Genomic DNA, 27,877 nt, shown 5'->3' with positions numbered 1-27,877 from the left:
ACTCTAGTACACGATTTGACGGTCTTCCACATTTGAATAAATATTGGGAAGTCATCTCGCGCACACCACTGAAAGCGCCTTCAGGTCAGGCATCGTCGGCAGCTGCTATGGTGCCTGATGTATTTCATTGGTTGTATACTTTACGACGAAAGTGATTTTTATGTATATATAGAGGAACATAGTTTTGATGTATAGAAATTTAATTTTGTGTATTGTAGTGAAGCAAACCATCTAGTACTATCTGACATCCTTAGACAAATTGTCTGCTCCTTTTTTTTTTCATCTCCCAAAAATTGAACTTGATCAAAGATTTCGGCAGGTGATCGCAGGTAATCGCAGGTAATCGTACCAGTGTTGTCGTTTAGATTCCGTCGTCGTCCATTGATTTCGAGTTTGATTGTAGGCCGTCTTCCAGTATTGCAAAGTGAACCACCCACGGTGTGCCACAGCTCACAATTCAGAGTCAAGAGGACTTATTAACCTCTTGCTCGAGGGTTTCCATCCAAAGCTGGCAGTTCTGACCCATCCACTGCATGATTTCGTCGACGTCCTGATTGCTATAACCCTGTTGGTGATAGAGGGTGACCCATAACAACATGTCCCGAGCAAGGTCAGCGGACTTCAGGAGCGGCTTCAAGGTGGGAATGTCCATCTGCTTGCCAACAACCAGTGCAGCAAAACGTGCGCTGATGCTAGCACGGTCGGGGGACTTGGCCTCAAGAGCATCGTATGACTCTCCCATACCAGCCATAGTTTCGGGGTTTTGGAAGCTCTGTTGCACAATACCGTTGACTACTGGAATGAGAGTCTCGATTTCATAGCGATTCGCGAAGGTAGCAAGTTCAAGGTAAGGCTTGATAGACGTGTCTGCAGTTGGCTCTTTGAGTTGACCGCGAGGATTGTAGAGCCATTCAGCAAAGAGGCGAAACGCGTCTTGAGAGAAGTTTTCGATCTCCCAGCGGTAGGTACCCGAGTGGATGCTGCCTTCGCCATTGACATTCTTCTCTTCGACAGCTTTGGGGACGCGTAGAGATAGAAGTTTCTTTGGGAGCTGCCAGGCGAATTTTCCATTCAAGTAGACGGACACCATGCCCTCTGACTCCAGTCTAGACGGACGTCAGCTATTTTTTTTTTTTTTTTGTTTTTTGGTTTTCTTCTTTTTCATTTGAAAACTTTCTGAACGGGTTGACTTACTCTAGGAGGTTGAGACGTGGAACCTCAGCCATATTCGTGTGGAACTCGTCAAGAGCTAGTCTGTGATGGAGTAAGAAGGAAAAATTTTGGAGAGAAGATGAAAGGTTTGGATATGGAAATTTGAGCGAGGTGAGGGTGGAGGGGGAAAGGAGGAAGAAAAAAGGCGGATGCACAAATCTAGTAATAGAAATAAACAATTTAGTGAGGGCTTCCTACACAACACGAGAAGCATGTGATCTCAAGCATTTCTTTGAAGCAAACGCCACAAATTATTTTGTTTGTCTATCTGGGTTGGGCTTTTCAATCTTTTAATATACAAGTGACCTCCAGGTAGTCATCGCGTCTAGACATTCCTAGGTTGCTCTTTTCCCAATTCATTCCCATCTATCAATTTCTATCATATTACAGGATAGTCCAACAGACAAGTCCTGATCTGGGCTGCCCAATATGATGGAGTGTGTCCGCTGGCATCTTTGCAAAAAAGATTGGCCCCTGCTTCTAACAAAGTCCGCATAAGCCGTTCATCATTGCGCCATGCCGCAACATGTAATATACCCATCTCTTCCCAAGCAGCCTCAGACACATCCGCACCGTTATCAAGAAATATCTGCAGCATCGAGCAGTTTGTCTCAATGTGTTCATAAGTAGGCTTCACAAAAAGCTCGCTATCACTCATCCACCTCGTGGAGTGCATCGTGATAGCGTCTTCGAGCTTATCCAAATTTTCATCACTTCCAGCAGCCAAAACCATAAGTGGAAAATTGACATGGTGCCCCAGCCTTGCTAGCTGAATGAGGGCATTCATAAGCATCCTCATACTGTCCTCTCGATCAGTGTTGGATAATAAAAAAAGCACAATATCCCAAAGATCTTTCCTCTCGGCTTCAACCTTTTTCTGCAGGTCTAATGACGAGAACAATGCCGCGGCTTCCAAATTTTCGTAGCCGTTATACCCATATTTTACGACAAGGTCAGGAAACTCCCTTATCAGCAAGTTGGCTATTGCTTCGTGATGACGGGCAATAGCTGTGCGTAGGAGATTTTCATCTTCATTCATTGCTTGTCTGAGATCACATCGAGAAACCAACAACCTTAGTACATGGTATAGACCATCGTGCACTATCCATTCCAATATATTGTTCTCACGGAGATGCGTGAGAGACACCTCAGCTTCGGCCATAAGATAGACGTCCATCAGCTGAAGATGATGCTTTTCTGCAGCCAACGTCAAGGGTGTCGACCCAGTCTCATCTTTCGCGTTGATATCCGCTCCGTATGCAATGAGTCTACTGACCGTTAACTCATTGTCCGCCACGTGCAACACTGTTCGTCCCTCGTGCCGTATCGCTGTTTCCGCTCCCTCGGAGATCAGTAACTCGATTATTTCGTCATTGGCGTTTGCAGCAGCTCGGTGTAGAGGAGGGATACCACCTGGATGGCCATTAAGATCACATCTGGCCTCGGCCAACGTGACTATAATGTCGGCGAAATTGCGTTCGATTGCTATGTCGAGCAGTGTCATATCAACATCGTATAACAGGTCGACATCGGCACCGGCTTGAGCCAATGTCGTAGGCACAAATATATCGCATCTTGAGATAGCATTGTACAATGGCGTGTATCCCAATTCATTTCTGACGTTGACATCTGCTCCATATGCAATAAGTAGCTCGACAACATTCTCATTCAAGGTATAGTGCAATGGTGTTCCCAACGCTCCTGCATACATATTCGGATCTACGCCATGGCGTAAAAGAAGCCGGACTATTTTCTCTTCGCCTATCAAACTAGCAAGATGCAGCGGCGACAAGACTGTATCTCTTATGCTAAGTTCGTGTGGTTGACCCGTATAGAGCCTTCGCGCTACCTCCTCCCCTAAATCACTCGTATACTCCGACAGCAACGACTTTGTTCCACCTGTCGTTTCCCAAACGTTTACTCTGGCACCTGCTTCAAGGAACGTCTGACATAGTTCATGGTGTGTCGGCGCTCTAAACAGAGGGGTACGCATAAAATCACCACCTGGCTTACCCCAGTCTCCGATGATTCGGCACATGTTTTTGATGGCCGAATCAAAATACCAGCGTCTGTCAATGATGTAATACAGGATTGAATTATCGCGTTCATCTACGAGATGTTTCCGTTGTAGATATTGGAAAGGGAAATCGGGGTCTTCGCAGAGACACAATATCTTCTGGAATCCGAGCTGGTCCAATGTCATCATGAACTATTCAAGGGGGAGTTGGTACAGACGTGGTCGCAGGCGTATGGTCTGAGCTCGACCCTTTTCGACCGTGGGTGAATTAGGCCCTGGGGGAGGCGAAGGGGACCACCTATAAGCATACACCATTATGGCGTTGATCGAGGTTGGTTCTGTGTTAATGTCGTTGCTATGACTTCTGTACTGACGAATCTATCACCAAATGCCATCAAGTAAGAGCACGCGGCTTTCAACGCACGGTAGCGTAAATAATCCGAAGTTGCGACTGGTTGATATCATCTTCAATTTTGCTTCCTTCGGATTTCGGATTAGCGTACATCGACCTCATTGAACCAATTAGATTGTCGGGTTGTGCTAACTTCATCTTCTACATAGGTCATAGGTTAAAGTTGGCTTCTAGATCACATGTGAGCCCGGTAAAGAGCTAGTGTACATTCTACCTGGCCAAAAACCCCCTAGCTTTACATGCGTGCGATTTTACTCTGGGAACCGATCTCCTGTACGCAGTTAATGTAGTATACCATTGATTATATTAATATGCGTTGGGGTATGCCAGAGCATTTACCGGCCCGTTATATGCTTTTATTATCTAGTGACAAATTCATTGACTAATCGCAGATATTATCAATTTCAAACACGGCAAATCATACCCTGGCCACCATGAGCGGGACCCCAATCGATATGTTCTAATCATGGGGTGATTGCTTGATGTGTTTAACACCTTCCTTTACTATACTTAGTCTTGTTTTAATGCTGCTTTCTGACTTTCTGATGGAAATATCATCCCAGATGCGACCTAGTTTTTCTTTGTCTCTTGGCCAAGCACTGTAAACAGCATCCCATGGGTAACGCAGTCTAAATGGTCGGCCAATTATATTCAATTCAGCGATGCCCTAGCCCTAAACCCTAGCCCTAAATTGTCGAGGAGCGTTGACTAGTTGCGTCGTCCAGTGAGCAACGTGAACGGCAGCGAAGCATTATGCAGCTACGTGAGTACATTTAGTGACGCATTGGCCTACAAATATGATCACTTGACAGGGCCTCACAGGACTCCGAAATATCATCGCCAGTGCCGTGATTGACCACTACACCCGATCCGTGCTAGTTCAGGGGTAAACAGTGCTAAACACCAAGCTAAGGATACACACGGTTATCGGAGGATCAAGACCAGGGTCAAGCTTGACATTGACAACTTGGACTTTCGAGGCTTGCTTTCAGTCACATCCATCAATATCCGGGACCTCCGGGATTCAACGCTCGGGAGTTGCTACTCGCTACGTATAACCTGTCTAGGTGTCTGTAGGAGAGCGCGGTTAATAATTAATTACGTTGTTATCCCGACAAATGGTTTACTACCATTGGACTCGTGTCAGCACTGAGCAGACTCAAAATTAGTACGGGTGGATTCTCTCTCGCGCGATCATACCTAATATCCCGACTAGTGCCGCGCGCTGGGACTTAGCCGTAGATCTCTGTTTCCTATCATTCTTCACAGCCTTGATTGGATTTTGGCGATATTAACGGGCAATGCCACGGGCTTTGCATTGATGCATCATTTCATATACTTTGTACGTACAATCAATGCAAAACATTATCGAAGAATACATCCTGTCGAGCCTGCTTTTTCACCGCCAAGGGATCTGCTGTCGCATCGATAAGCAACAAGCCCCCACCTTCACATGGCAAGGAATCAGCATGAATGCAACATGATTGGCTCTGTACGATCTGATAAATGATGTCTGTTAAGGACTCGACGGAGACCTCCGAGAGCCTCATTCGATGACCCAAGAGCCCGATTGACACGGAATAAGATTAAAGCTGTTTCACAGCTCCCGTGGTTGAGGCTGTTCTACAACGTGCCACTATAATTGGCAATTCACGCTGATCTGGGTCTCGTATCATTGTTGGCCAGCGACGTGCTTTGGAGGCGATCGTAATATTGACGATGCATGTATAGGTATACACGTCGTGAGACATGTCGGCATTCAATCCTGCAATTTATACATTAATGTTGTATTGCTTATATTATGACACCAATAGGAAGCATACTTCGGCATAATACTATCCTCCGTGTCCTCGTACAGGCCATTGCGCCCACTGATCGTTGCAATCTAACCTGGAGGAGCATTCCTTTTTATAAAAATGGAACCTGAGCCTCAATGCGGATCACAAATCAGATCCACGCTGCAAGCTAATTTAGCGAATCCCTCGGTCAGGCACTCACGGCTCAGTGTGACCTACCACATCGAGGCTAGACTGGTGGAGTCGAATACGGGGTTGAACTTTCTAGATTGCTACCTACTTAACAAGCCTCAACCAACCAGGGCTACTCATTGGCGATGATCGTAGAGAGCCTCGGGATTAGAACGAGGCTAATGCTAGATGGGCTGAAGCTTATGTATGAACAAGCATCGAATGGTAGCAATCGAGGATCTGCGGACTGGAAGCATTTCGCGAACAGGGATAGCTCTGCAGGAAGGCATTTGCTCTTTGAAACTTCAATGCTATGCACAAGCCACGACCAGGCAGGATCTACGCTTTGTTTTCGTGCTTCCAAACGGCAGTGCCCGTAGTCAGCTCTCATACGGCACGTCATTAAACATGAGAATAACGAATCCAACGTGATTCGCTGGAGTTTTATTGTTTCTTGATTGTATTACTTGATTTGGACCGTTTCCAAGATACGACATACTACAACGGGGCTCCCGATCAGAAGAGCAGCTGCATTACCCCCTCTTCGTCCATCTCGTACGTCGGCGATGTTTCTTATCTCGGTCAAATGTTCTATGATCGACATGGTCATGCCTTCTTGTCAGAAGCACCACAGACCAGCTAGGAATGGCGGAAGCAAGATGCGACATCGTTATCTTCATCCTTTGAGACGTGATGGCTGATATCAGGTCAGTATCGTGATCAAAAGGTATAAATATCGTGTCAAGTTCACCCGATCAATTGGCCTTTTCTCTCATCATCATCACAATCATTCACTCCAGTCTCATCTCAATCTTCCGTCTATCTGCCAAAATGGTTAACTCCAAGACTGTCGTCTCTGCCTTGGCCCTGTCGGCACTTGCTGCTGCTGCCCCTGCCCCTGTCCCTGCCCCAGGCAAGGCCACCAGCTTCTCCATCAACCAGGTTGCTGTCAAGAAGCCTGTCGTCCACCCCGCTGCCAAATACGCCAAGGCTCTTGCCAAGTTCGGCGCTCAGGTCCCTGCCAACGTCGCCTCTGCTGCTGCCTCTGGTCAATCCGGTTCTGCTACCAACAATCCCACTGCTAATGATGAGGAATACGTTACACCTATCACCGCTGGTAGCAGCACCTTGAACCTCGACTTTGATACTGGTTCCTCTGATCTGTATGTTCTCTTCGTCAGACAGTCTTCAAATCTAAAATATGCAAGCTAACGTACTGTAGCTGGACCTACAGCTCCAGCACCTCTGGTGTTGGTTCCCACAACACCTACGACACCAGCACCGGCACCAAGGTCTCCGGCGCCACCTGGAAAATCTCCTACGGAGACGGCAGCTCTGCCAGCGGTGTTGTCTACAAGGACACCGTTACCGTCGGTGGCGTCACCGCGACCTCCCAAGCCGTTGAAGTCGCTACCAGCGTCAGCAGTGAGTTCTCCTCGGACACCAGCAACGATGGTCTTCTCGGATTGGCCTTCTCCTCCATCAACACCGTCTCTCCCACTCAGCAAAAGACATTTTACGACAACGTCAAGAGCAGCCTCGACACCCCCGTCTTCGCTGTTACCCTCAAGCACCAGGCTCCCGGTACCTACGACTTTGGATTCATCGACTCCTCCAAGTACACCGGCGACCTCGCTTACACCCCCGTCGACAACAGCCAGGGATTCTGGCAGTTCACTGCCGACGGCTACACCGTTGGTAGCTCCGGCACTAGCGGCAGCTCCTTCTCCGCCATTGCCGACACCGGTACCACCCTTGTCCTCCTCGACGACAGCGTCATCTCCGACTACTACAGCCAGGTTAACGGAGCCCAGAACTCCAGCTCCGACGGTGGATACGTCTTTGACTGCAGCACCACTCTTCCTGACTTCACCGTCCAGATTGGTAGCTACAATGCTGTCATTCCTGGTGACTACATCAACTTTGCTTCCACTGGCAACGGCAACACTTGCTTCGGTGGTATCCAATCCAACTCTGGCATTGGTTTCAGCATTCTCGGTGATGTTTTCCTCAAAAGCCAGTACGTTGTCTTCGACGGTGACAACCTCCAACTTGGTTTCGCTGCTCAGGCTTAAGTCATCCCTGAGGGTAAGCTTCACCTGAAAAGTCGAGATGGAAAAGAGTGTGATTGGATTGATTGAACAAAATTGTTAATATGAGATTGATGGAAAGTTGGTACATATTTATGTATATAACTAATGCACATATGGGATTTTTGATTTTTACACTTCACGTGTTTCCTTGTAGTCCATACCACTGTACACCTAAGTAGTCGTCAATGTTCCAGCTCGTTCACTGATGCACAACATCCGGTCCATCCTCCTTCCAGATGAACCACGCCAGAACAATCAACCCCTTCAACCCAACCGCCGTCCACAACGCGCCCATCAACCCAACCTCACTCCTCGCCCAAACCCCACCCATAACCGCCCCCGTCAACAGACACACAACCGCACCGAACCTCCTTCTCTGTTCCACATCCTTTCCAGCCGCACCAGACACCAAATCCGGATGCGAAAACAAATCACAATAGATACTCGTCAAAACCACACTCGACAAACCTCCTAGTTTGAGTACGCGACTAATAACCGCCTGCCCGGAGCTCTGAAACGCAACCATAGCTAACGGTATTAGTACTCTCCACGTCAACCCAGAATCCTTCGACGGCTTTTCCAACGTGACAATGATTGCAGCACAGATGATACAAGCCATCTGAATCGCAAAACTAGCCATAAGCACCCATCTCCTTCTCGGCGAAAACGCGCGATGAAAGGCGCCAAATATCAACGATCCAAGACAGAAACTGGCTATCGATATACCTGACTTGATCCAGCGGTCGCCGTCACCATTACTACTACCACCACTGCCACCGCTACCACGGCTCATCTGCGATGCGAGGCCGAGGCCGAGGTAGACTGTGTTACCGGTTTGCATGCTTACGAAAGAGCCCCAGATGAAGACGGCGGAACTGTCGAGGAGGCCGGTTATTATGTAGCAGTACAGCAAGACCAGGTCGGTGTGGTGCGTTGAGAGGGTGGTGTTGAGGTGGTGGCGTAATTTCTTGAAGCTGCTATCATTTTGGCTGATGCTGTTGTTGCTGTTATGTGGAAGCAAAGGGTCTGTTTCGCGCGGTGGTGGTGTCATTTTGCAACACGCGCAAAGACCGGAGAAAATGTTTTCTTAAAAAAATTGTGCAAATAAACACGAGGATATGTATAAGAGTTTAAAATATATGTCAGCCATACATGGGATGATTCCTTACATTCCGGTGGGTGGTACGGTCGTCCGGATCGAGACGATTTCGGCTTCAACCCAGATTTCCTGTCTGACGTCAACGATGCGGCAGGTTGGATGGCTCAGCTAAGAATATGTACGACTTCTCTTTACATATATTTAATATATTATAAAAAGTAACACGAGTTAAATTATTTCACGATTGTTCTTGTGTACGTGCTACTTAGACTATCTGAATAGGATTGTGATATATATTCAGCACCGTATACTACGTCCCTCACAACAAAAGTAAATACATGTACAGTTGTCGGAACGAGATGGTACAATTATCAGCACCAATGCATTACCCAATCCTCCTATGCCTAGGATTGATTCTATGCATTGCAAACGCACTCCCAGTCCCAGAAGAAAACTACCAACGCCTCTCCAAAATTCCTGCATCCTCATCGCAGCAATACTTTGGCGACGTCAACAATGACAACAGACACACAAGCAAGCCATTTACGCCCGGTCATCGAGACCCTTACGATCGCAAAGTCGATCCTATACCCGACAATCTAGAGCCATTGCCATTCCGCAATGGAGACGGAGCAACAGTCATGGGCCCCCGGAACAGAGATCGCGAACGACAGAATCCGGATATGGTGAGGCCGCCGAGCACGGATCACGGGACGTTGAGTAATATGAGATGGAGTTTTGCGGATTCGCATACCAGAATTGAGGTACCCTCTCTTTCCCCGCAACGGATTGTGATTGTTGTTGCTGATATGTCAAAGGAAGGAGGATGGACGCGCCAAACCACCATCCGCGAACTACCTACCAGCAAAGAACTAGCCGGCGTGAACATGCGTCTTGACGAAGGCGTAATTCGCGAGTTGCACTGGCACAACGAGGCCGAATGGGCGTTCATGCTTGCTGGCAAAGCGCGTGTAACGGGACTGGATACTGAAGGGGGCAGTTTCATTGATGATGTCGAAGCGGGCGATTTGTGGTACTGGCCTGCCGGGCATCCGCACTCGATTCAGGGACTGGGTCCGAATGGGACGGAGTTCTTGCTCATCTTTGACGATGGGAATTTCTCGGAGGAGTCGACTTTTTTGGTTACTGATTGGATGGGTTTGTCTCCTCAAACGAAAGATTAGAAAGGGCTGAAATCAACTGACAGATATGCACCCAGCACACACACCCAAATCAGTCCTGAGCGAAAACTTCCGCCTTCCAGCGAAAACGTTCAACTCAATCCCCAAGTCCGAAAAATACATATTCCAAGGTAGCAAGCCAGGGTCAATATCATCCGAAAAGCCAAGGGGGTTCAAACCGTCTACCAAAAATTTCACACATAAAATGCTCGCCCAAAAACCCACCATCGTCTCCTCAGGTGGTGAGGTACGTATCACAGATTCCAAAACCAACTTCCCCATCTCCGACAGAGTCGCGGCGGCACACCTCAAACTGCAACCCGGCGCAATCCGCGAAATGCATTGGCACCCCAACGCGGATGAGTGGTCATACTTCATCCGCGGGCGTGCACGAGTGACCGTCTTCGCGGCAGAAGGGAATGCGCGCACATTTGACTACATGGCCGGTGACGTGGGGATTGTGCCGAAAAATATGGGCCACTTTGTCGAGAATCTGAGTGATGATGAGCCGCTAGAGATGTTGGAGATCTTTAGGGCGGATCAATTTTTGGATTTTTCGTTGTTTCAGTGGTTGGGTGAGACGCCGCAGAGAATGGTGGTGGAGCATGTGTTTAGGGATGATGAGAGGGCGGCGAGGAAGTTTTTGGAGCAGATTGAAGGGGCGGAGGAGGATCCGATTAAAAAGAAGTTTTTTGAGTATTAATGAGCAGATCTTTTTGGATGTCGAAAGTGGAAGTCGGATTTTTGAGAATCGGTTTTGATGATATCTGCATAAAATAATGTTGGAGCTAGAAAACCAGACTAAACCAAAGATAGCTAGCCATGTGTATTGTGCAGCGCTAATACAAATGTCTCCAACATCGCCGTCTTCTCTACACATACTTCCTTCGAATTTATTTCAACTGGGGGATGGGGTTGGATGCAATTATGCTGAAGTCCATACCTGAAAAGCATGGAGCATATAGAAATAGACTCAAATCAAAGACCGGCTGTCTGACCTGCAAGTAAGTCAGTATTGCGATATTAAATTTCATAAAATCAGTTGACTAACCACCATTTCTGCAGAAGTACGTTATCAGTTACTGGTCTAGTCATATATTGAAGAAAATGTTAAGGCGATAATAGAAAGACGCATAAAATGCGACGAGACCCGACCACATTGCACCCGCTGCTCTTCAACAGGTCGCAAATGTGATGGTTACGGACTATCCCCAGACCATCTTCAAGTACCAGCATTCTCACCATCACCTCTACATTTTGCTGAAAACAGCCGTGAGACTCGATGTTTCCAGTATTTCTACGAAAGAACAGCGCCGGCATTAACAGGAATCTCTGGATCCATATTCTGGAATATTTTTGTACTACAACTGAGTCAGCGCGAGAAATCGGTCTGGCATGCTATAGTCGCCTTGGGCTCGCTGCATGAGAGGTTTGTTGAGAAGGAGCGGGAACTGAGTGGGCTTGATTTTCTGCGTCGCGAACAAGACGCGTTTACGATTCGTGAATATTCGACGGCAATCAGGGCCCTTTTGAGCCCGTCTGACCAGATGAACGACAGGTCTGTGGCTAGCGGTTTTGGGAATGTTACTATAGACGTATGCTTGATATCTTGTATTTTGTTTACATGTTTTGAGGTGGGTTTTCTTTCTCAGTTTGGACAGGATGCGTGAGATACGAGCTCACCAACCCAGATTCTTTCCGGCCATTACACCTCCGCCGTCAACCACGTTCGAAGCGGCATCAAAATCCTCCATGATGTCTACTATGATGCCGGCTGTGGCGTATTTCGGCATCCCCATTTGCTTCCATCCACGGTGTCAAACCTGGAAATTGAAAGTATACGCAAGATTTTTGTCTATTTACACACTCAAACGTCGACTTTGGTCAGTTATACTTTCCCTAAAAAAATGATATGCTGACCATGATTAGACACGCATCGAGGTAGACGTCCCAGCACACAGTCCTCTCAATACACCCGAAACATCCGAGACGCCCTTCCCATCAAATATCCAAATCCCAGAATCATTCACCTCCGTCGCAGAAGCAGCCGCCAGTCTAAACTCGCTGAAGCGCAGCTATATAATCCACTACCGCAACATCATGCAGGCCGTCTCAATCGGCAAAGCGCCCGAAACATCCGAATATCTGTTCGAGCAAATCGGATCCTCGGTTCCGCGATGGTGTGCCGCTTTCGCGCGTTTCGAGGAGTCGCGCAGACACTTGCATGATGGAGAGCAAACTGGGTTGAAGATCGTCAAGATTCATCAGTTGCATATGGTGATGTATTACGAGTACGCGCGGGCTAGTGAGAGGGCGTTATACCGGAATGAACGCTCGCTGTTCTCCTGGGATGACTATAACGATCAATTCGCAGAGATGGTTTCGATGGCAGCTTCAGTCGTCGGAAATAGTCACGGAACTTATTCATCACCACAAGGCGGCCAAATCCAGCCAGTCTTCTGTCTTGATGATGGCGTCTTGGCGCCGCTATATGAAGTCGCGACCCTCTGCCGTGATCCAGCGATTCGCCGACGGGCTGTAGATATCTTGCGGTCGGCGCCGCGGCAGGAAGGCTTGTTTAATAGTCATCTGCTCGCAATGGTCGCCGAGAAAGCTATCGCCATCGAAGAGAAAGCTGCAATCACAGCTTCCGGCAGCATGGATTATGTCTCCATTGTCACCAACACTAAGCCAGAAAACCCTGACGCTAGTAATGCTGTAATTACGGACAGTCTTCAAATCCCCGAGTCCGTGCGTCTGGTCTATGCATTTCCGAAATTCGATCTGACTCAAAAACGGATTTCGTTGACGATTGGGCCGTCGACGACCAGGGAGATTGATATTCCGTGGCCGGCATTGGACTTTTTGGTAGGCAGATGAGGCCTCACAGCCTAGGAGTAGGCTGCACCTAGCTCAACTCAGCCATTCACGATACTCCCTCTATAGTATCATTGAAGGTCAAATGAATGAAGTCATAAAATGACGTTGCCAAGCGACCGTTAGATTAAGCACGGATAAACTTGATTTTCACCCCCCTCGCCTCGCGTTAGAAGTTAGCACCCACGCCACAGTCCGATCTGTTTACCCAACGAGGCCTAGTGCGGTTTAGCGTGGTCTAGCGTGCTGACTAAGGCCGGTCCGCCGCCAAAAACGTGGATCGGGACATTTTCTGATTCGTCGGGGGTGGGCTTATCGATAACGGATCACGGTACGGTGGGTTCTTTTGACAGTCCGGACGGAGTACGTACGCACGGAGTCTGTGGGAAATTCGGAAATTAGCACGGATTCGAATCCAGGTCTCGCTATACGATATTAACCTGTTTATATGGAATTTACCCTGATTACGCTGCTCACTAATAAAGAGCCATGGTACAAGACTCGTACCGAGCAACCCAGCCTGGTCCGAAGCATTATTTATGAAATTTCCAATGTTCCACGAGACCAGCGCTAATTAGTGCTAGTCGTGCTAGTTTTGCTCCAGCTATATCGCTCTGAGTAATTCTCCGACGACAGACACGATCTGACTCGGTCGACGCCACACGATCGGCACATAACCCTAACGGAATTACGTCAATTGAGACCGCCTAGACCTTTACTTCGACCTGCCCCAGACCGGTTTCATCTAATATATTATATATATATATACGAGCGAGTGCTAGTGAAGGATGATGCGGTTCCTTTCAAAATCCAAGTATTTAACTACAATTCAAGTATGATCAAAATAAAATAATTGGTATTGGTATTTCGGTTGTGGATGATTGCTCAATTGATGGGAATTGCAGGCTGAGTGTGCTGCGGCGCACCACGCAGATCAGGCTGTCGACACGAAAGTATATACTATGGTCCAGCATCTGATAGATAACGGTCGTAGTGACTCCAAAGCACAGACCGCTCTGAGACTGTCCAGTCACATCCGGAGTACTCTGTAGGATGTACTGGTAGGTGCAGACGGAAAACGTCATACAGATCTCGCTTGGCGGCAGGACCCACCGAGATGATATCAGCGGGTCTGTTTCTGTCAGACGCAGTACTTTACCCAGCTACAGAGTATATACTGATGCCATCACTCGTTTATCGCACGACACTCATTGGTGCTGCGGTCCTGCTGTGTTACATGTCGTGATGGGGCGCCACAGTGGTTGAAGTTTATTTTGCTGCTGCACCATCTGTCAGATGCTGTGAATACCGCGATGGACTGGAGATGATTAGCTCCTTAGAGGTGGCAATGGAATGGGTGGGCTATGAGGGAGCGGTATATCTTACAAGACCATAAACAGTGTCGTACAAGAACAGGTGGTGACTCAATGCAATGAGTGCTGAATCCTGCTCAGAGCTACATACGTAGTAATAGACAGAACGCCACATCATCTACCTACTATGTACTACTCCGTATGTAGTAGAACATTGGCGACCCACAAAGCTGACACAAACCCCGACCTTTACCCGGATACTGGTTGTTGCACAGAGTGAATTCTGTCAGAGAGCGATTGACGCAACCATGATCCTGTGGGCTGACGAATCGCAGCGCCGAGGCTGCTCGATTTGACGCAACACCAGCCTCAGGCTCCGCTATGATAGTCTGTACTACATATTATGTAGTAGTAGAGGCTTAGGGAGTACTTAGTGTAAGGATCCACCGTCTCCACCATAATCGACCATATCGACTGTGGCGTCGAGTCAGCGTGTCCCCCGGGCCAGAGCTGTTTTGGGGTGTTGCCTGGACCGGTTAGTGACCATGCAACTCGAGGAAAGCGGGGGAGGTACCTCCTTCCTCATGGCAGTCCACTCGCTGTCAAATTGCAGCCCGCTCTCTGTCAGATTGCAGGACCGTTCCATGGGATCCCTGCTCCATGTCATCATCATCATCACCACCCATCGTGCTATCCAAATAAACAATGACGTAGCAGCAGGTTGAGGTCTTGCTCTTTGATATGGCAGTATATATGACCGCCATTACCCCTGGGCCTAGACAAGTTCCCTTTTCTTCCTCTCTCCTATCAGAATTTCTTATCACGAAGCATTGACGAATCATTTTTCTATTTTCATTCCATTTCGATTGATTGATTGATTACACTGGTTGCACGTTTCAGTACACACGACTACGATTACGATAGGACGATCCATTGTATACTATCTCGACCCTACCCGAAAAGCAAACGATCAATACCGGGCAAGACGAACTACCGGATTTAGCATCTCCCAACACATTCATCTGGTTTACATTGAAGACGAGATAGCCCAAAACAACAGCACAAACATGGCTACTCAAGCAACTTCCAGAACCCCTCGCGAAACTCCCTCAACCCCAACCAAGGTCAAGAGTGCCGCTTCCTCGGTCAAGGGATCGCCCAAGTCTGCCGCGTCCAAGACCCAGAAGCAGGTCGATAAGAAGACGCCCCGTAAGTTGAAGCGCAAGGTGGACGATACTATCACCCCAGCCGCAGAGCGGACTTCGGAGCCGGCTTCGGTGACGAAAGATCTTCCTTCTCGTCCCGCAACGGCGAAGAAGAGTGCCCCTAATAAGAGGCTGGAGCAGAGGGCTCCTGAGCCCGAGCCTGAGCCCGAAGAGCAGCCTGAGGAGCCTGAGGAGGAGCCCGAAGAAGAACAGCAGGAAGAGCAGCAGGAAGACGGTGAGGCTGGCATCCAGCTTGAAGACAACGACGCCAATGGTGAGCAAGAAGACGAAGAGCAAGGCGAAGAAGACGACGACGAAGAGGATCTCGTCTCTGCACCCACCGAACAGCGTGATGAGCTCGCCGACAACCAATCCCTGGCTTCGGGCTCCGCTACTGGTGGCTTCTTCAGCCGCACCGGCAACGGTCTCAACAGCTTCGCCCGTGGCCTGCGCGGAGTCGCTGGTAGCTTGAGCAATGGCAAAGCCAAGGGTGCTGCTGGCGGTCTCACTGATGCGGCCGCTGGTGCCAAAGACACCGCTCAAGGTACCGTTGGCGACATTGCCAACAGTCTCCCTCTTGACCTCTCTGCCTTGAAGGGTCTCGAGGTTGGCGAAGGCGGCAAAATCTTCGACAAGTCCGGTAACGCTCTTGGAGAAGTCGTTGAGGGTGACCCTGAAGACCTCGTCGGCCAGACTGTTGGCGACGATGGTGAGATTCTCGACGAAGACGGCGATCTCATTGGTCGTGTTGAGCTTCTCGATGAAGTCCAGAACAAGGTTACAGAGACTCTTGACCAGGTCAAGGACAAGCTTCCTTCACTTGAAGACCTCAAGGGTCTCCCCGTCTCAGAAGGCGGTGAGATCAAGGACAAGGCTGGCAATGTTCTCGGCCGCATTGTCGAGGGCGATCCAGAAGATTTGGTCGGACAGACACTCAACGAGTCTGGCGAGATCTTGGACGAGGATGGAGATCTGATCGGCCGCGCCGAAGTTATCTCTCCCGAGGAAGCACTCAAGACAATTCAGGAGAATGGCGCTGGTCTTGATGATATTGAAGAAACCGCCGAGGATGCCGTTCCTGACGACGTCAAGGACAAGGTCGAGGATGTGAAGAACAACCTTCCCGAACTCGCTGACCTTGATGGGCTGCCCGTCGCCGATGGCGGTGAAATCAAGGACAAAGCCGGCAACGTCGTCGGCAAAGTCGTTGAAGGCGACCCCGAAGACCTTGTGGGCCAAACCGTCAACGACGCTGGCGAGATTCTCGACGAAGACGGAGACTTGATCGGCCGCGTTGAGGTCTTGTCTCCTGACGAAGCCGCCCAGAAAGTGACCGACACTATTGATGACGTCAAAGACCAGGCCACCGAAGCTGCTGAAGGCTTGATTCCCCAAATCCAGATTCTCCAAGGCAAGAAGATCAACAAGAAGGGAAAGATCCTCGACGAAGAAGGCGAGGTCATTGGTCAAGTCGCTGAAGGCTCTGAAGTCAAGGACCTCGCTGGCAAGAAGCCCAATGAAAAGGGTGAAGTCTTGGACAAGGAAGGAAACGTCCTTGGAAAGGTCGAGGTCGTCCCTGGTGAAGCTGCCGACGAGGCTTTGAAGTCTTTGCAAGAAGAAGCCGAGGAGGCTGGCAAGGGTGTCGAAGGTCTTACTGACAAGGCTGGAGAGGCTGTCGACGATGTCAAAGATCAGGCTGAAGGTGCTGTCGAAGACGTCAAGGGCTTGTCTGCTCTTGATGGTCTTCAAGTTAATGACGAGGGCAATGTTGTCGATTCTGACGGCAACGTGCTCGCCAAGCTTGAGAGCGGCAACCTTGAAGAAATCGCGGGCCAGACCGTCAACGAGAAAGGTCTCGTCATTGACGACGACGGCAATATCCTTGGACGTGTCTCACTCATTGACGAAGCTAAAGATGCCGCCGGTGACGCAGCTGAAGGCGCCGAGGATGCTGTCGATGAAGCTAAAGATGCAGCCGAAGATGCCGCTCCTGAGCTTCCTGATCTATCCACCTTGGAAGGCTTGAAGGTTAACAAGTTCGGCAAGATCATCAATGCTGATGGTGTCCCCGTCGGCGAGCTCATTGAAGGAGACGCCAAGAAGCTTTCCAAGCTTGGTGCCACTCTTGACGACAAAGGCCAGTTCTGGGACAACCGTGGCAACGTTATTGGCAAGGCTCAGACCATCCCCGTTGAAGACAACGACACCGAAGGCGCTTTCGCTGGCCTCGAAGGACTTATCGTCGTCAAGGACGGCTGGGTTGAGGACGACAACGGTAACCGTGTCGGACAGCTCGTTGAAGGCGACGCTAAGAAGCTTGTTGGACGCGCTGTTGACGAGGACGGTGACATTCTCGACAAGCGCGGCAATGTTGTTGGACGTGCCGAGCGTTACGAGCAGCCTGAAGAAGAGCCTGAGCCTGAGCCTGAAGTCGAGAAGACTGATTTCTCCAGCGTTGCTGGCCTCAAGCCCAACAAGTCCGGAAACGTCATCGGACCTGATGGTGTGCCCATCGCCCGCGTTGTAGAGGGTAACCTAAAAGAAGTTGCCGGTCGCAAGATTGACAATGAAGGCCAGATCTGGAATGATGCTGGAAAGGTCGTCGGTCGTGTCGAACTTATCCCTGAGGATGAGCGCGAGACCAAGCCTGAGGGTATCTTTGGCGGTCTTGAGGGTCTCGTCGTCAACAAGGACGGTTTTGTCGAGGATGAGGAAGGAAACATTGTTGGCAAGATTGTTGAAGGCGACGCCAAGAAGTTGCGTGGTCGTGCTGTCGATGAGGATGGCGACATTCTCGACAAGCATGGCAACGTCAAGGGTCGTGCTGAGCCTTATGAGCCTCCTGAGGAGGAGCCTGAAGCAGAAGAAGATTTGTCTGCTCTTGAAGGCAAGAAGGTCAACAAGATAGGCAATGTTGTTGATGAGCATGGCACCGTTTTTGGCCGTATTGCTGAAGGCGATCCCAAGAAGCTTGCTGGAAAGCGCGTTGACGGTAAAGGTCAGATCTGGAGTGACAACGGCAAGGTCATTGGCCGCGCTGAACTCATCCCCGGCAACGAGCAAGGCAAACCTGAAGGCGCATTCTTTGGCTTTGATGAGGCCAAAGTGGGCAAGGATGGTGTTGTCGTTGACGCCTCCGGCAAGATCATTGGTCGTCTGACTGAAGGCGATGCAAAGAAGCTTGTTGGCCGCCCTGTTGATGAGGATGGCGACATTCTCGACAAGTCTGGCAATGTCATTGGCAAGGCCGAGCGATGGGAGCCAGAGGAGAAGAAGCGCGATGTCAACCCCATGTCTGGCCGCAAGGTCAACAAGCAAGGTGAAGTCCGCGACGAGAATGGCGATCTCATCGGCAAGGTTACAGACGGTAACTTGCAGAACCTCATTGGTAAGAGCATTGATGACAATGGATACATTGTCGACAACGACGGCAACAAGATTGGCGAGGCTACTCTGATTGAAAATATCCCTGAGCCAGAGCCAGAGCCCGAAGAGGTCGAAGAGCCTCAGGAAGAGATTTCTCCCGAGGAGCTTGAGAAGCAGAAGCAGGAACAGAACGATCGCAAGTTGGCTGAACGTATCTGCGCTATTGTGCAGGATACTCTAAGCAAGATCCAGCCTGTCTGCAAGCAAATCACCGACGTAAGCTTCCCTAATGGTATTCTTTACATTGGATAACACACCACTAACATCATACAGTTGATTGAAAAAGCCGACCGCACGCCCAAAGACGAACTTGACGAAGAGAAGCTCGTCAACGACGTCAAACCCCTCCTTGAAGAAGGCGGTCGCATGCTCCAAGAATGCAACGGCGCAATCCGCGCTTTGGATCCTGACGGCCGTATCGCCGCAACCGCCAAAGCGCGCGCCGCAACACACGAAGCCAGCCCCGAGGAATACCGTCTCGCAGATGCCCTCAAAGAGTTGACTCAGACCGTCGTAAAGACGATCGACAACGGCCGCAAACGCATCCAGGATATGCCGCATGCGAAGAAGAAGCTGAACCCACTGTGGTCTCTCTTGACAGAACCCTTGTTCCAGATCATTGCTGCGGTAGGATTGTTGTTGAGTGGTGTGCTGGGACTCGTGAGTCGGTTGCTTGATGGCCTCGGTCTTGGTGGCTTGGTTAGGGGTTTGTTGGGTGGTTTGGGCGTTGACAAATTGTTGGAAGGATTGGGTCTTGGTACGATCACGGAGTCGTTGGGATTCGGGAAGAAGAAATAAACCCTTTTCCCTCCCTCTTTCTTCACTTGTTTCGCTTGACCAAGTTTGAGAGTTTTGCAGATGTACACACTCACTACCATTCCCTATGTCACTGATTTGATCCTGAGATTGAAAAGTCTGTTTCGTCTGATCTGAGCGTTCTGTTTCTTCTTCTTGCTTCTTCCGGACCTGTATTTTTATCCTGTTTTTTCTGTCTGGTATAATACTTCAACCAGTATGTCGATATGTATCTAGCTTATTAGTTATGAGTCCGCTTCGATTCGTCAGTTAATGCACCAGTGTTATTTCAACTTCTTTTCCTTCTATTGGTACATAAATACAATAATAAAATCTAGAGTACAACGATTGTCAGTACATGTAGTGAGTTAACAAAGCCATCTATGAAAATGTGTGTAATGAGTGTGTCCGCCGGGTATATAGTATGTATGTAATGGTTAGAAATTCTCCAACATAGGATCAGTTTTCAGGTATTCTTCAATTAATTTCCAGCCTTTGTCGATGGCTGTGAAGTCGCACCAGTATCCTTCGGATGTTTGGCACATGATTGTCGAGTTGACTATTTTAATCATTAGTTTGGTCACTTATCATCCGGAGGGACGGGAAGGAGAAGCGGGAAACTTACATCGGCTGGGAGTACCCTTTACCATACTATGGCCCAAAACCATCATCTTGGGTTTAGGTTTCGCACTGGTTACAGCTTCTTCTTCGGCTTCTTTCACTTTCTCCGATGCGACAACTGCAGAGCTAGCAGGAGGAAGGATATCCTCCAACCCCCTCCACGCCAAACACCAATTCGTCACAAAATACGACTTCTCAAACTTTTCGCAGATGTGTGTCGCCTGACCTCTTCGGACTTGTTCGCGCATCACGGCAAGACCGATCTCATACGCTTCCGGGCTGGTTTGAGCTTTGAGGGAAAGTCGGTTTTGGTATGCGATTGTGCGGAGGGGTGTGGTTGGTGAGATGCGGAAGCGGGAGGAGGTGTAGTATAGGGCGTTGTGGATGTAGCTTCGTTGACGGGGGAGGGGGGTCAGGGTCTGGTGGCGGCCGCGTACTATCAGTTTGTTAGTATGTAGAAACATAATGAGAAAGAATGGGGCGTACAGTTGACGAGCTGCGAGAGGGTGAGGGTTCGAGTTTTCCTGTCGTGCATTCTTGCAAACTTATGACGGAGTTAGCCATTTAACTCATAGAAGTTGGAAAAGAGCGAAAAAATACCTTAGTAAGAACAGCATTGATAATATCCCCATTACTGATCTCAGGATCGACACCAGTCTCCTCAATCAATTCCTTGCGGTACCGCTCCTTCAACGCATCCAACATCGGCCTCGGAAAGAATACAATCTTCGACTGTTCCGTGCGGTTCAGCGCAAGTTCAGGAATGAATCCCAAAATAACAAAGAAGTATTCCCAACCATTGCGAACGCGGGAGCAACCTTTGCGATATATTTCGTGGGCAGGGTAGTCGGCGTATTCCCTTTTCGTGGTTGAGGATGAAAGGATGTCTTCGTTGTATCCGATCATTTTGGGGGGCTCTTCGTTCTTGTAGGCAAGACCGAACCATGCCCGCATGATGTTCGCGATGCCCATTTGATCGGCGAGAACGTGTGGCCAACTCAGCGCGACGACCGTTGCGTCGGTGAATAACGACAGATGGACGTAGAGTAACGGCGCGCCACCGCCAGGAGCAGTAGCAGCAGGTTCATCAGCTCGACCAAACGGCCATGTTGCCGGCCTGACGAGCTCATCCACCTCCTCAAACGACTTCAAAATCGTTACGCCTTTAGTTGCGTCTGGCGCATCGTGAAAGAAGCGCAACGGCGCGGATTTATCGATTACATGCTCGAATTCGGTGGACGACCAGTCGAACAGTTTGTATTTGCTGTCGTCCTGGTCAAACGTTTCGGGGACGTGGTATTCCCACACCGAGCCAGTGTTCTTGTCGACTGGACGCGCCACTAGTCGACCACCGAGTTTGCGCCAGTGGTTGCGGATCAGGTCGTCCAGAGCGGACCGAAGTGTTGATTCGTCGAGGCGAGTGTCGAAGATGAAGAATGTGCGGGTTCGGATGTCGCCGACGGGTTTTTGTTGGTCGGTCGCGGGGACGGGGATGATCTCCATTTTGTCTTAACTGGTCTGCTCGAGCTGGTCTTGATGCCCTTACTTTGAAGATGAGAGATGTCTGAGGTGAGATTCCTCGTTTATACGAGAACCATTCTACTGCCTGACACTCCGTACTTAGCGCGCATTATCGTACCTGACTCGATACGTATCAGAGTCTGAGTATCTGACAGAAGCCACGGCTGAACAATCGCTCACTCTCATTGGGTCATAAGCAAGGTTGTTGGAGCTAGACGATGTTGAATCTCACAGCTGAAGATATAGCTTTAAAAGCGGAGCACAGACGCTTTCCAAAGCCCAATTGCACGCGCGATTCAGCGTCAAGTCGGGAGTTGAACGCCAATCAGCTAGTTTGGAGGATGAAGATGGGTCTGCTAACTATCTTAAGGTTCATGGATACGAACGCAGGAATATTTCGTAGCTCCAATTGGCCAATCATGGCTCCGGCCCCTTTTGGCTGTGACACCTGAGAAACATGGCAGAAACACGTGGATGCAGTGTCACCTGACTAGCTAGTCGTAGCTGGGCGGTGCGCCACGTGATCTACATTCAAGATTCACGTGGCCCGCATCAATTTGGCCAATCAGCAAAGATCTGCTGTATTTCGCCTGCAATCTCACTATCCCATTCTCGCATGCCTTTATGCCTGGTGATGTTGCTCTAGTCGATGACGCGTCTATGAATCACGTATAAGTTGACTTTGAAGACGATAAGGCTGCCAAAACATGCACCTACGTATTCGAGTAAGGCCTCGCGTCGCTTATCTGCCCATAGCAGTATCGTGGCAGATGCTTCTGAGCAGCCAAGGTCTTTGATTGTGCAATACCCGACGACAGTGGAATCCCCACGTTGTGATCGGCAATTGATCATTACCCGACAAACAGATCCCGAGTCAATTCACGTGCAAGCAGTACCAAGGTCCAGATCCCGGAAGGGGCGAATTTGCAGTTCTGCAAACTCTATCCAATTTTTTCAGAGTATTTGGATACTCGGATTACTGATATAGGAAGTCTTGGTTTTGGGGGGTCTGAGCCTTGGGGGACAGCGATTGGCTGTGGGCGAGAGATAGAAGACTAAAACAAGGCTAAAAACTGGGGATGAAAGTCTGGGGTCTTGGGAAAGAATGAGACGGGTGATTTGCGTGGGGGTGCCCTGCCTCGTCTCGTTACTGTTGTACGCGTCTGACTTCCTCCGGCTATACAATTATGTATGGTAGAGACGCCAGTATAAGTTAATGATCCATGCCAAGTCAATTAATCAGATTGTTCATTCGTTGCTACAACTTGCACGATAGTGAGTTCCCCGTGGGGGAGCCACAACGACCCGAAACGATTGGCTGCTCGACAAAGTCATCCCCCACAAAGAGGGGGTCTCGTCGGCAACTCAAGTTCTCCATACTCCAGACTCACTAAATCATGCGTTGACGGCATCCATAGTGCTTGCAAAATGCGGAGGACGGGTCGGTCGTGTGGCGATTATCTATATAAGAGATCATCCCAGCCGGCATTGTTACGATATTTTTCCATCTTGGGTGACTGTCTGTTATATACTATCTTTTTAATTAGACCTACACCTCCTGGATAGAACCATGGATCAAGACAAAATCGACACCGCCCACCACCAACATGTTATCGACGACGAGACCATCAAACACGCCGACCGCGCCGCCACTCTTGTAAATGGCGAGCGCGTCCTCCTCACCGAGGAAGACTCCAAGCGCATCTGTCGCAAGACTGACAAGCGCATCCTCGTCGTCTTGATGTGGGTTTATTTCCTGCAGATTGTCGACAAGACCGTGCTCGGGTACGGTGCCACTTTTGGTCTGCGTCAAGACACAGGCCTGACAGGCAGTCAGTATTCGCTGGTTGGCTCGATTGCGTCGATGGCTCAATTGGCGTGGCAGCCCATGTCGTCGTATCTGATTGTACGAGTGCCGCATCGCATTTTAATGCCTGCTCTTGTCCTTGGATGGGGTGTTTCTGCGGCGTCGATGGCTGCTTGCCACAATTTCAGTGGATTGCTGGCAACTCGTTTCTTCTTGGGCTTGTTTGAGGCTGGTTGTTTGCCGCTGTTTAGTGTCATCACTGCTCAATGGTATCGACGAGCTGAGCAACCCTTAAGAGTCGCTCTGTGGTACGGAACAAACGGTATCGGCAATCTCTTTTCTGCTGCATTGAGTGTCGGTCTTGCCCATATTCACTCGGACGTGCTGAGATCATGGCAAATGTATGGCCCTTTCTCTTCTTCTTGTGGAAAATGATACTAATTGTTGTAGTATCTTCCTCTTCGTTGGATTACTCACCATCGTCTCCGTACCTATGATCTTCTTGCTGCTCGACAATGACATCGCTTCCGCGCGCTTTCTCAACGAGGAAGAAAAGCGTATGGCTGTCGAGCGTCTCCGAGCGAATCAAACCGGTACTGGTAATCGCGAGTACAAGTGGAAGCACGTGTGGGAAGCACTCCTCGAGCCCAAAACATGGCTCTTCTTCTCTATGAGTTTCTTGCTCAACGTCGGCGCCAGTGTTACCAATATCTTTGGCCCATTGATCTTGCAGGGCTTCGGATTTGACTCTTACACTACTAGCTTGCTTAATATGCCATTCGGCGTCATGCAGACTTCGGTCATTCTGGTCGCGTGCTACCTCGCTCAAAAGACAAGCATCAAAGCCAGTATTTTGCTCGCCTTGATCGCCCCCGTCGTCGCCGGTCTGGCAATCCTCTACGCCGTCCCCCACGCACACCACACCGCTGCCTTGCTCGTGGGCTACTATCTATTGGCATTCCTCTTCGGCGGTAACCCTCTGATCGTATCCTGGATCGTCGGAAACACCGGCGGCGCCACAAAACGCTCCTTCGTAGCCAGCGTCTACAACGCTGCTAGCAGCGCCGGCAACATCGTCGGCCCTCTACTCTTCAATTCCAAGGACGCACCCACCTACCACCCCGGTCTCCGCGACTGCCTCGCCATCTTTATCGCTCTGGTGGTCGTCGTCGCCCTGCAATGGGTAAACCTGATGTGGCTAAACAAGCGTCAAGAAAAGAAGCGCGTAGCAAACGGCAAGCCCGCCAAAATGGTGGATCATTCCATGCAGAAACACTACCATGATTTTGCAGAGGATAACAAGACGGCTGGTATGGTTGAGCAGATTGAGCAGACCGAGCAGCCTAAGATTGGTGCAAATGGACTCGAAATGCAGGAGGAGATTGGCGAGAAAGCGTTTTTGGATTTGACGGATCGTCAAAATGATGAGTTTGTGTATATTTACTAGTTATACCCAAGTATAGTTGTTAGAGTCGTCACCCTCAAATGTGATCCATTCCAAGTATGCAACGAGATATTTTGTCCTATAGAGCAGACCGTATCTTATCAGCCGAGCGCAAATGATGCGACGAGGCGGGCGCCACATGCAATTTCCACCGATCCCAACCAACAATCAATCCCTCCCTTGCAACACAGCCACCTTACTCTACACATTTTCTGTTCTCCAAAGTTTTCGAAATATACTCATTGCGAAGTCGAATATTTGCGCACTCATCTTTACGACAGTTCATGTGCACAGCACCATTCAACTGAAATGGCTGACTCCGACCCCGCGACGGTCGCTACGGGCCATGACGTCACGGATAGCGTGGAAAAGTCATCCGAGTCAGAAACTAAACAACAGGAACAAGCTGCGCAGACAATTCAGGTACATTTACCCTATTTACACTACTGACTACATGATTCTGACATGTTGATGTTAGAGGTACTACCGTGGCTATCGAGCGCGTCGAGAACTCAAAGGCTGGTCTCTTTCCTCGTCCACCCGCTGGATCGAAGCCGTCAAGGAAGCGCAATGGCACAAGGCGATGCAGAACCAGTACGACGCCGAGACGAACGGCGACGTCGAACCAGACAAAAACGACAGAGACGATATCATACGACATGAAGATGAGGAAGAACAAGAGGAAGAACGAGAACAAGCATCGCGGCGCACAAGTCAAAGCGGCCTTTCGCCCGAAGTCCGACGGAAGTGGAAACTAGCAGGGCAAATCGCTCTGAGGGCCGGCGGGGATGATAATCTGGAAGACAAGATTGTAGAACAAAATGGTTCTGAGGAAAGGAGCGAAAATGGCGCGCAGAGGGTGCATACATTCCAGCACACAGCGCAGACACAGCATCATCGTGAACCATTAATACCGACCCGCACGGCTGCGGAGGTGGAAAAGAAGGCGAAGATGATGGATTTGCAGTATTTTCTGGAAATGGTACCTCCCTATCTCACCACTTTCTTCGTGCACGTGGTTGATTAATTCGTTGCAGGTCGACACAAAACACCGCTACGGCAGCAATTTACGCGCCTATCACAGTATATGGAAAAACAGCCCCTCAAAGCAAAACTTCTTCTACTGGCTCGACTACGGCGAAGGCAAAGACGTCGAAATCGAGCGTGTCCCGCGCGACAGACTTGAGCGTGAACAGGTACGATACCTAAGCCGGGAGGAGCGACAGGATTATCTCGTCATTGTAGATAAAAGCGGCCGGTTCCGATGGGCTAAGAATGGAGAACGAGTATGGACGGATAGTGAGCGGTTCAAGGATAGTATTCGTGGTGTTGTGCCGGTGGAGGATAAGACGCCTACGTTTAGGGAGTATACAAAGGAGGGGGATGAGGTTTTTACGACTGATAGTGATGATGATGATGAAAGCGACGAAGAGGAGGAAGAGGATTCAGATGAAGAGGTTCAGCGGTATATGAATCCGGATTTTGATAATGCAAAGGGGATCAAAAAGATTGAGTACGTGAGTCCGGCGGTGATTTTCAATCATTTGATGCAAAAGTCGTTGAAGAAGAGGGACAAGTGGATTTTTGTACGTCCTTTCCATACATGATACTTATATGAAGACTAACGTTTTGATAGGTCGCTGGTGAGCTCATCTGTCTAAGTTGCGAATGTGAGTACTGACTGTATAGATACATCCTTCCGAATATACATCGGCATCAAAGAGTCCGGCGCCTTCCAGCACTCCTCCTTCCTGCGCGGCGCCCGCATATCCGCCGCAGGCCTCCTCAAAATCAAGGACGGCCAACTACGCAGCTTGTCGCCGCTTAGTGGTCACTACCGTCCTCCCGCCGCGAATTTCCGCGCCTTTGTGCATGCGCTCCAGAACAATGGCGTGGACATGTCTCACGTTTCAATTAGCCGATCCTATGCCGTCCTCGTGGGTATCGAAGGATACATGAAATACAAGCAAAAGAAGAAAGACGTAAAAGACAAAATTGAGGAGGAAAAGGCCAAGCTTGCCAATAATAAGCAGGACAGTAAGGAAGAGGATGAGGTACCGGATGTGTCGCGGAGTAGACCGACGCAAAAGAAGACTACCACTACAGTCAACCAGGTTTCGGTCGAGGAAGAGAAAAGTGGTGGTAAGAAGACGGGTTTCTTTTCGACTATCGCGAGAAAAATTACAAGCAGAGGGTCGACGCAGGAGAGCAAGACTGTTGCGATTCGTGGGAGAGGTGTACCGGGTACAGCCCCTGAGGAGGGCGTTCCTGCTCCTGAGGGAAAGCGATGATATTTCTTATTCATCTCGTTTGACTTTGATCTGTCTCATTTTTATACCATTTCGTTATAAGCACTGTACTAGTTTCATGTCTTGATTTCATGATAGATGAAGCCCTAATCTACGAATGCATAATAAATCACGTCACCTTTGGCCAGGCAAATCCTGCCAATCCAAAACCACATTCTGCACTCTGATGCGCCAGGGATTCTCGCCACCCTCTTCAATCTCTTTTACGCGCACCATTTCTAGATCATAGTGACCCTTCAAGTCGTCAATCCGACATTCACTTTTCTTCAATGACTCCGGGGAGGGGGAAGGAAAAGGGGGTGACGTACAGCCTGTCTCCGTGCCATAACCCGCGGCAACCCCTCTCCATCATTCTTATAAAACAATCCCTGCGCATACGCATTCACCTTACACACCTCTGGTCTCGTGGCTGTAGGCGATGGTTGCGGTAGATGTGCCAGTAGATTCCTACCCCAACATCAGCACTCTTCATAACTATTAAATAAAGGCTGGAGGGCCTACTGAATAATGTGTTCTGTAGTATCATATTCATCATGGAAATGCTCCAATCTCTCGGCCCATACGTGGCTACTCATTTC

General features: G+C 49.4%; 9 protein-coding genes across 9 annotated transcripts; 6 read left to right on the top strand and 3 right to left on the bottom strand.

Annotated features, from left to right (window-relative positions):
* Nucleotides 1-463: 463 nt before the first annotated feature.
* On the bottom strand, nucleotides 464-3,415 carry BHQ10_008619 (uncharacterized protein; the record flags this gene model as incomplete). Its single annotated transcript, XM_040881444.1, has 3 exons — nucleotides 464-1,106; nucleotides 1,195-1,249; nucleotides 1,750-3,415. 3 exons carry the CDS (start codon nucleotides 3,413-3,415, stop codon nucleotides 464-466), a joined length of 2,364 nt encoding a protein of 787 aa, XP_040737121.1.
* A 3,024-nt stretch (nucleotides 3,416-6,439) lies between these two features.
* On the top strand, nucleotides 6,440-7,683 carry BHQ10_008618 (uncharacterized protein; the record flags this gene model as incomplete). Its single annotated transcript, XM_040881443.1, has 2 exons — nucleotides 6,440-6,771; nucleotides 6,831-7,683. The coding sequence occupies 2 exons, from the start codon at nucleotides 6,440-6,442 to the stop codon at nucleotides 7,681-7,683; spliced, it is 1,185 nt and encodes a 394-aa protein (XP_040737120.1).
* Nucleotides 7,684-7,900: 217 nt separating this feature from the next.
* BHQ10_008617 (uncharacterized protein) lies at nucleotides 7,901-8,752 on the bottom strand (the record flags this gene model as incomplete). Its single annotated transcript, XM_040881442.1, has 1 exon — nucleotides 7,901-8,752. One exon carries the CDS (start codon nucleotides 8,750-8,752, stop codon nucleotides 7,901-7,903), a length of 852 nt encoding a protein of 283 aa, XP_040737119.1.
* Nucleotides 8,753-9,180: 428 nt separating this feature from the next.
* On the top strand, nucleotides 9,181-10,684 carry BHQ10_008616 (uncharacterized protein; the record flags this gene model as incomplete). The annotated part of the gene is made up of 2 exons (XM_040881441.1): nucleotides 9,181-9,958; nucleotides 10,020-10,684. The coding sequence occupies 2 exons, from the start codon at nucleotides 9,181-9,183 to the stop codon at nucleotides 10,682-10,684; spliced, it is 1,443 nt and encodes a 480-aa protein (XP_040737118.1).
* Nucleotides 10,685-11,175: 491 nt separating this feature from the next.
* Nucleotides 11,176-12,861, top strand: BHQ10_008615 (uncharacterized protein; the record flags this gene model as incomplete). Its single annotated transcript, XM_040881440.1, has 4 exons — nucleotides 11,176-11,253; nucleotides 11,358-11,576; nucleotides 11,673-11,864; nucleotides 11,911-12,861. 4 exons carry the CDS (start codon nucleotides 11,176-11,178, stop codon nucleotides 12,859-12,861), a joined length of 1,440 nt encoding a protein of 479 aa, XP_040737117.1.
* A 2,377-nt stretch (nucleotides 12,862-15,238) lies between these two features.
* Nucleotides 15,239-19,600, top strand: BHQ10_008614 (uncharacterized protein; the record flags this gene model as incomplete). Its single annotated transcript, XM_040881439.1, has 2 exons — nucleotides 15,239-19,018; nucleotides 19,076-19,600. The coding sequence occupies 2 exons, from the start codon at nucleotides 15,239-15,241 to the stop codon at nucleotides 19,598-19,600; spliced, it is 4,305 nt and encodes a 1,434-aa protein (XP_040737116.1).
* Nucleotides 19,601-20,034: 434 nt separating this feature from the next.
* BHQ10_008613 (uncharacterized protein) lies at nucleotides 20,035-21,721 on the bottom strand (the record flags this gene model as incomplete). Its single annotated transcript, XM_040881438.1, has 4 exons — nucleotides 20,035-20,156; nucleotides 20,223-20,654; nucleotides 20,705-20,762; nucleotides 20,819-21,721. 4 exons carry the CDS (start codon nucleotides 21,719-21,721, stop codon nucleotides 20,035-20,037), a joined length of 1,515 nt encoding a protein of 504 aa, XP_040737115.1.
* A 1,588-nt stretch (nucleotides 21,722-23,309) lies between these two features.
* On the top strand, nucleotides 23,310-24,993 carry BHQ10_008612 (uncharacterized protein; the record flags this gene model as incomplete). The annotated part of the gene is made up of 2 exons (XM_040881437.1): nucleotides 23,310-23,947; nucleotides 23,997-24,993. 2 exons carry the CDS (start codon nucleotides 23,310-23,312, stop codon nucleotides 24,991-24,993), a joined length of 1,635 nt encoding a protein of 544 aa, XP_040737114.1.
* A 306-nt stretch (nucleotides 24,994-25,299) lies between these two features.
* Nucleotides 25,300-27,281, top strand: BHQ10_008611 (uncharacterized protein; the record flags this gene model as incomplete). The annotated part of the gene is made up of 5 exons (XM_040881436.1): nucleotides 25,300-25,413; nucleotides 25,469-25,972; nucleotides 26,028-26,576; nucleotides 26,627-26,633; nucleotides 26,680-27,281. The coding sequence occupies 5 exons, from the start codon at nucleotides 25,300-25,302 to the stop codon at nucleotides 27,279-27,281; spliced, it is 1,776 nt and encodes a 591-aa protein (XP_040737113.1).
* Between the last annotated feature and the right edge of the window lie 596 nt (nucleotides 27,282-27,877).

Source organism: Talaromyces amestolkiae, assembly GCF_001896365.1.
Source record: "Talaromyces amestolkiae strain CIB chromosome Unknown scaffold20.1, whole genome shotgun sequence".
NCBI lineage: Eukaryota > Fungi > Ascomycota > Eurotiomycetes > Eurotiales > Trichocomaceae > Talaromyces > Talaromyces amestolkiae.
The sequence above is the reverse complement of the archived record's forward strand: the minus strand, read 5'-3'. Positions and strand labels throughout refer to the sequence as shown.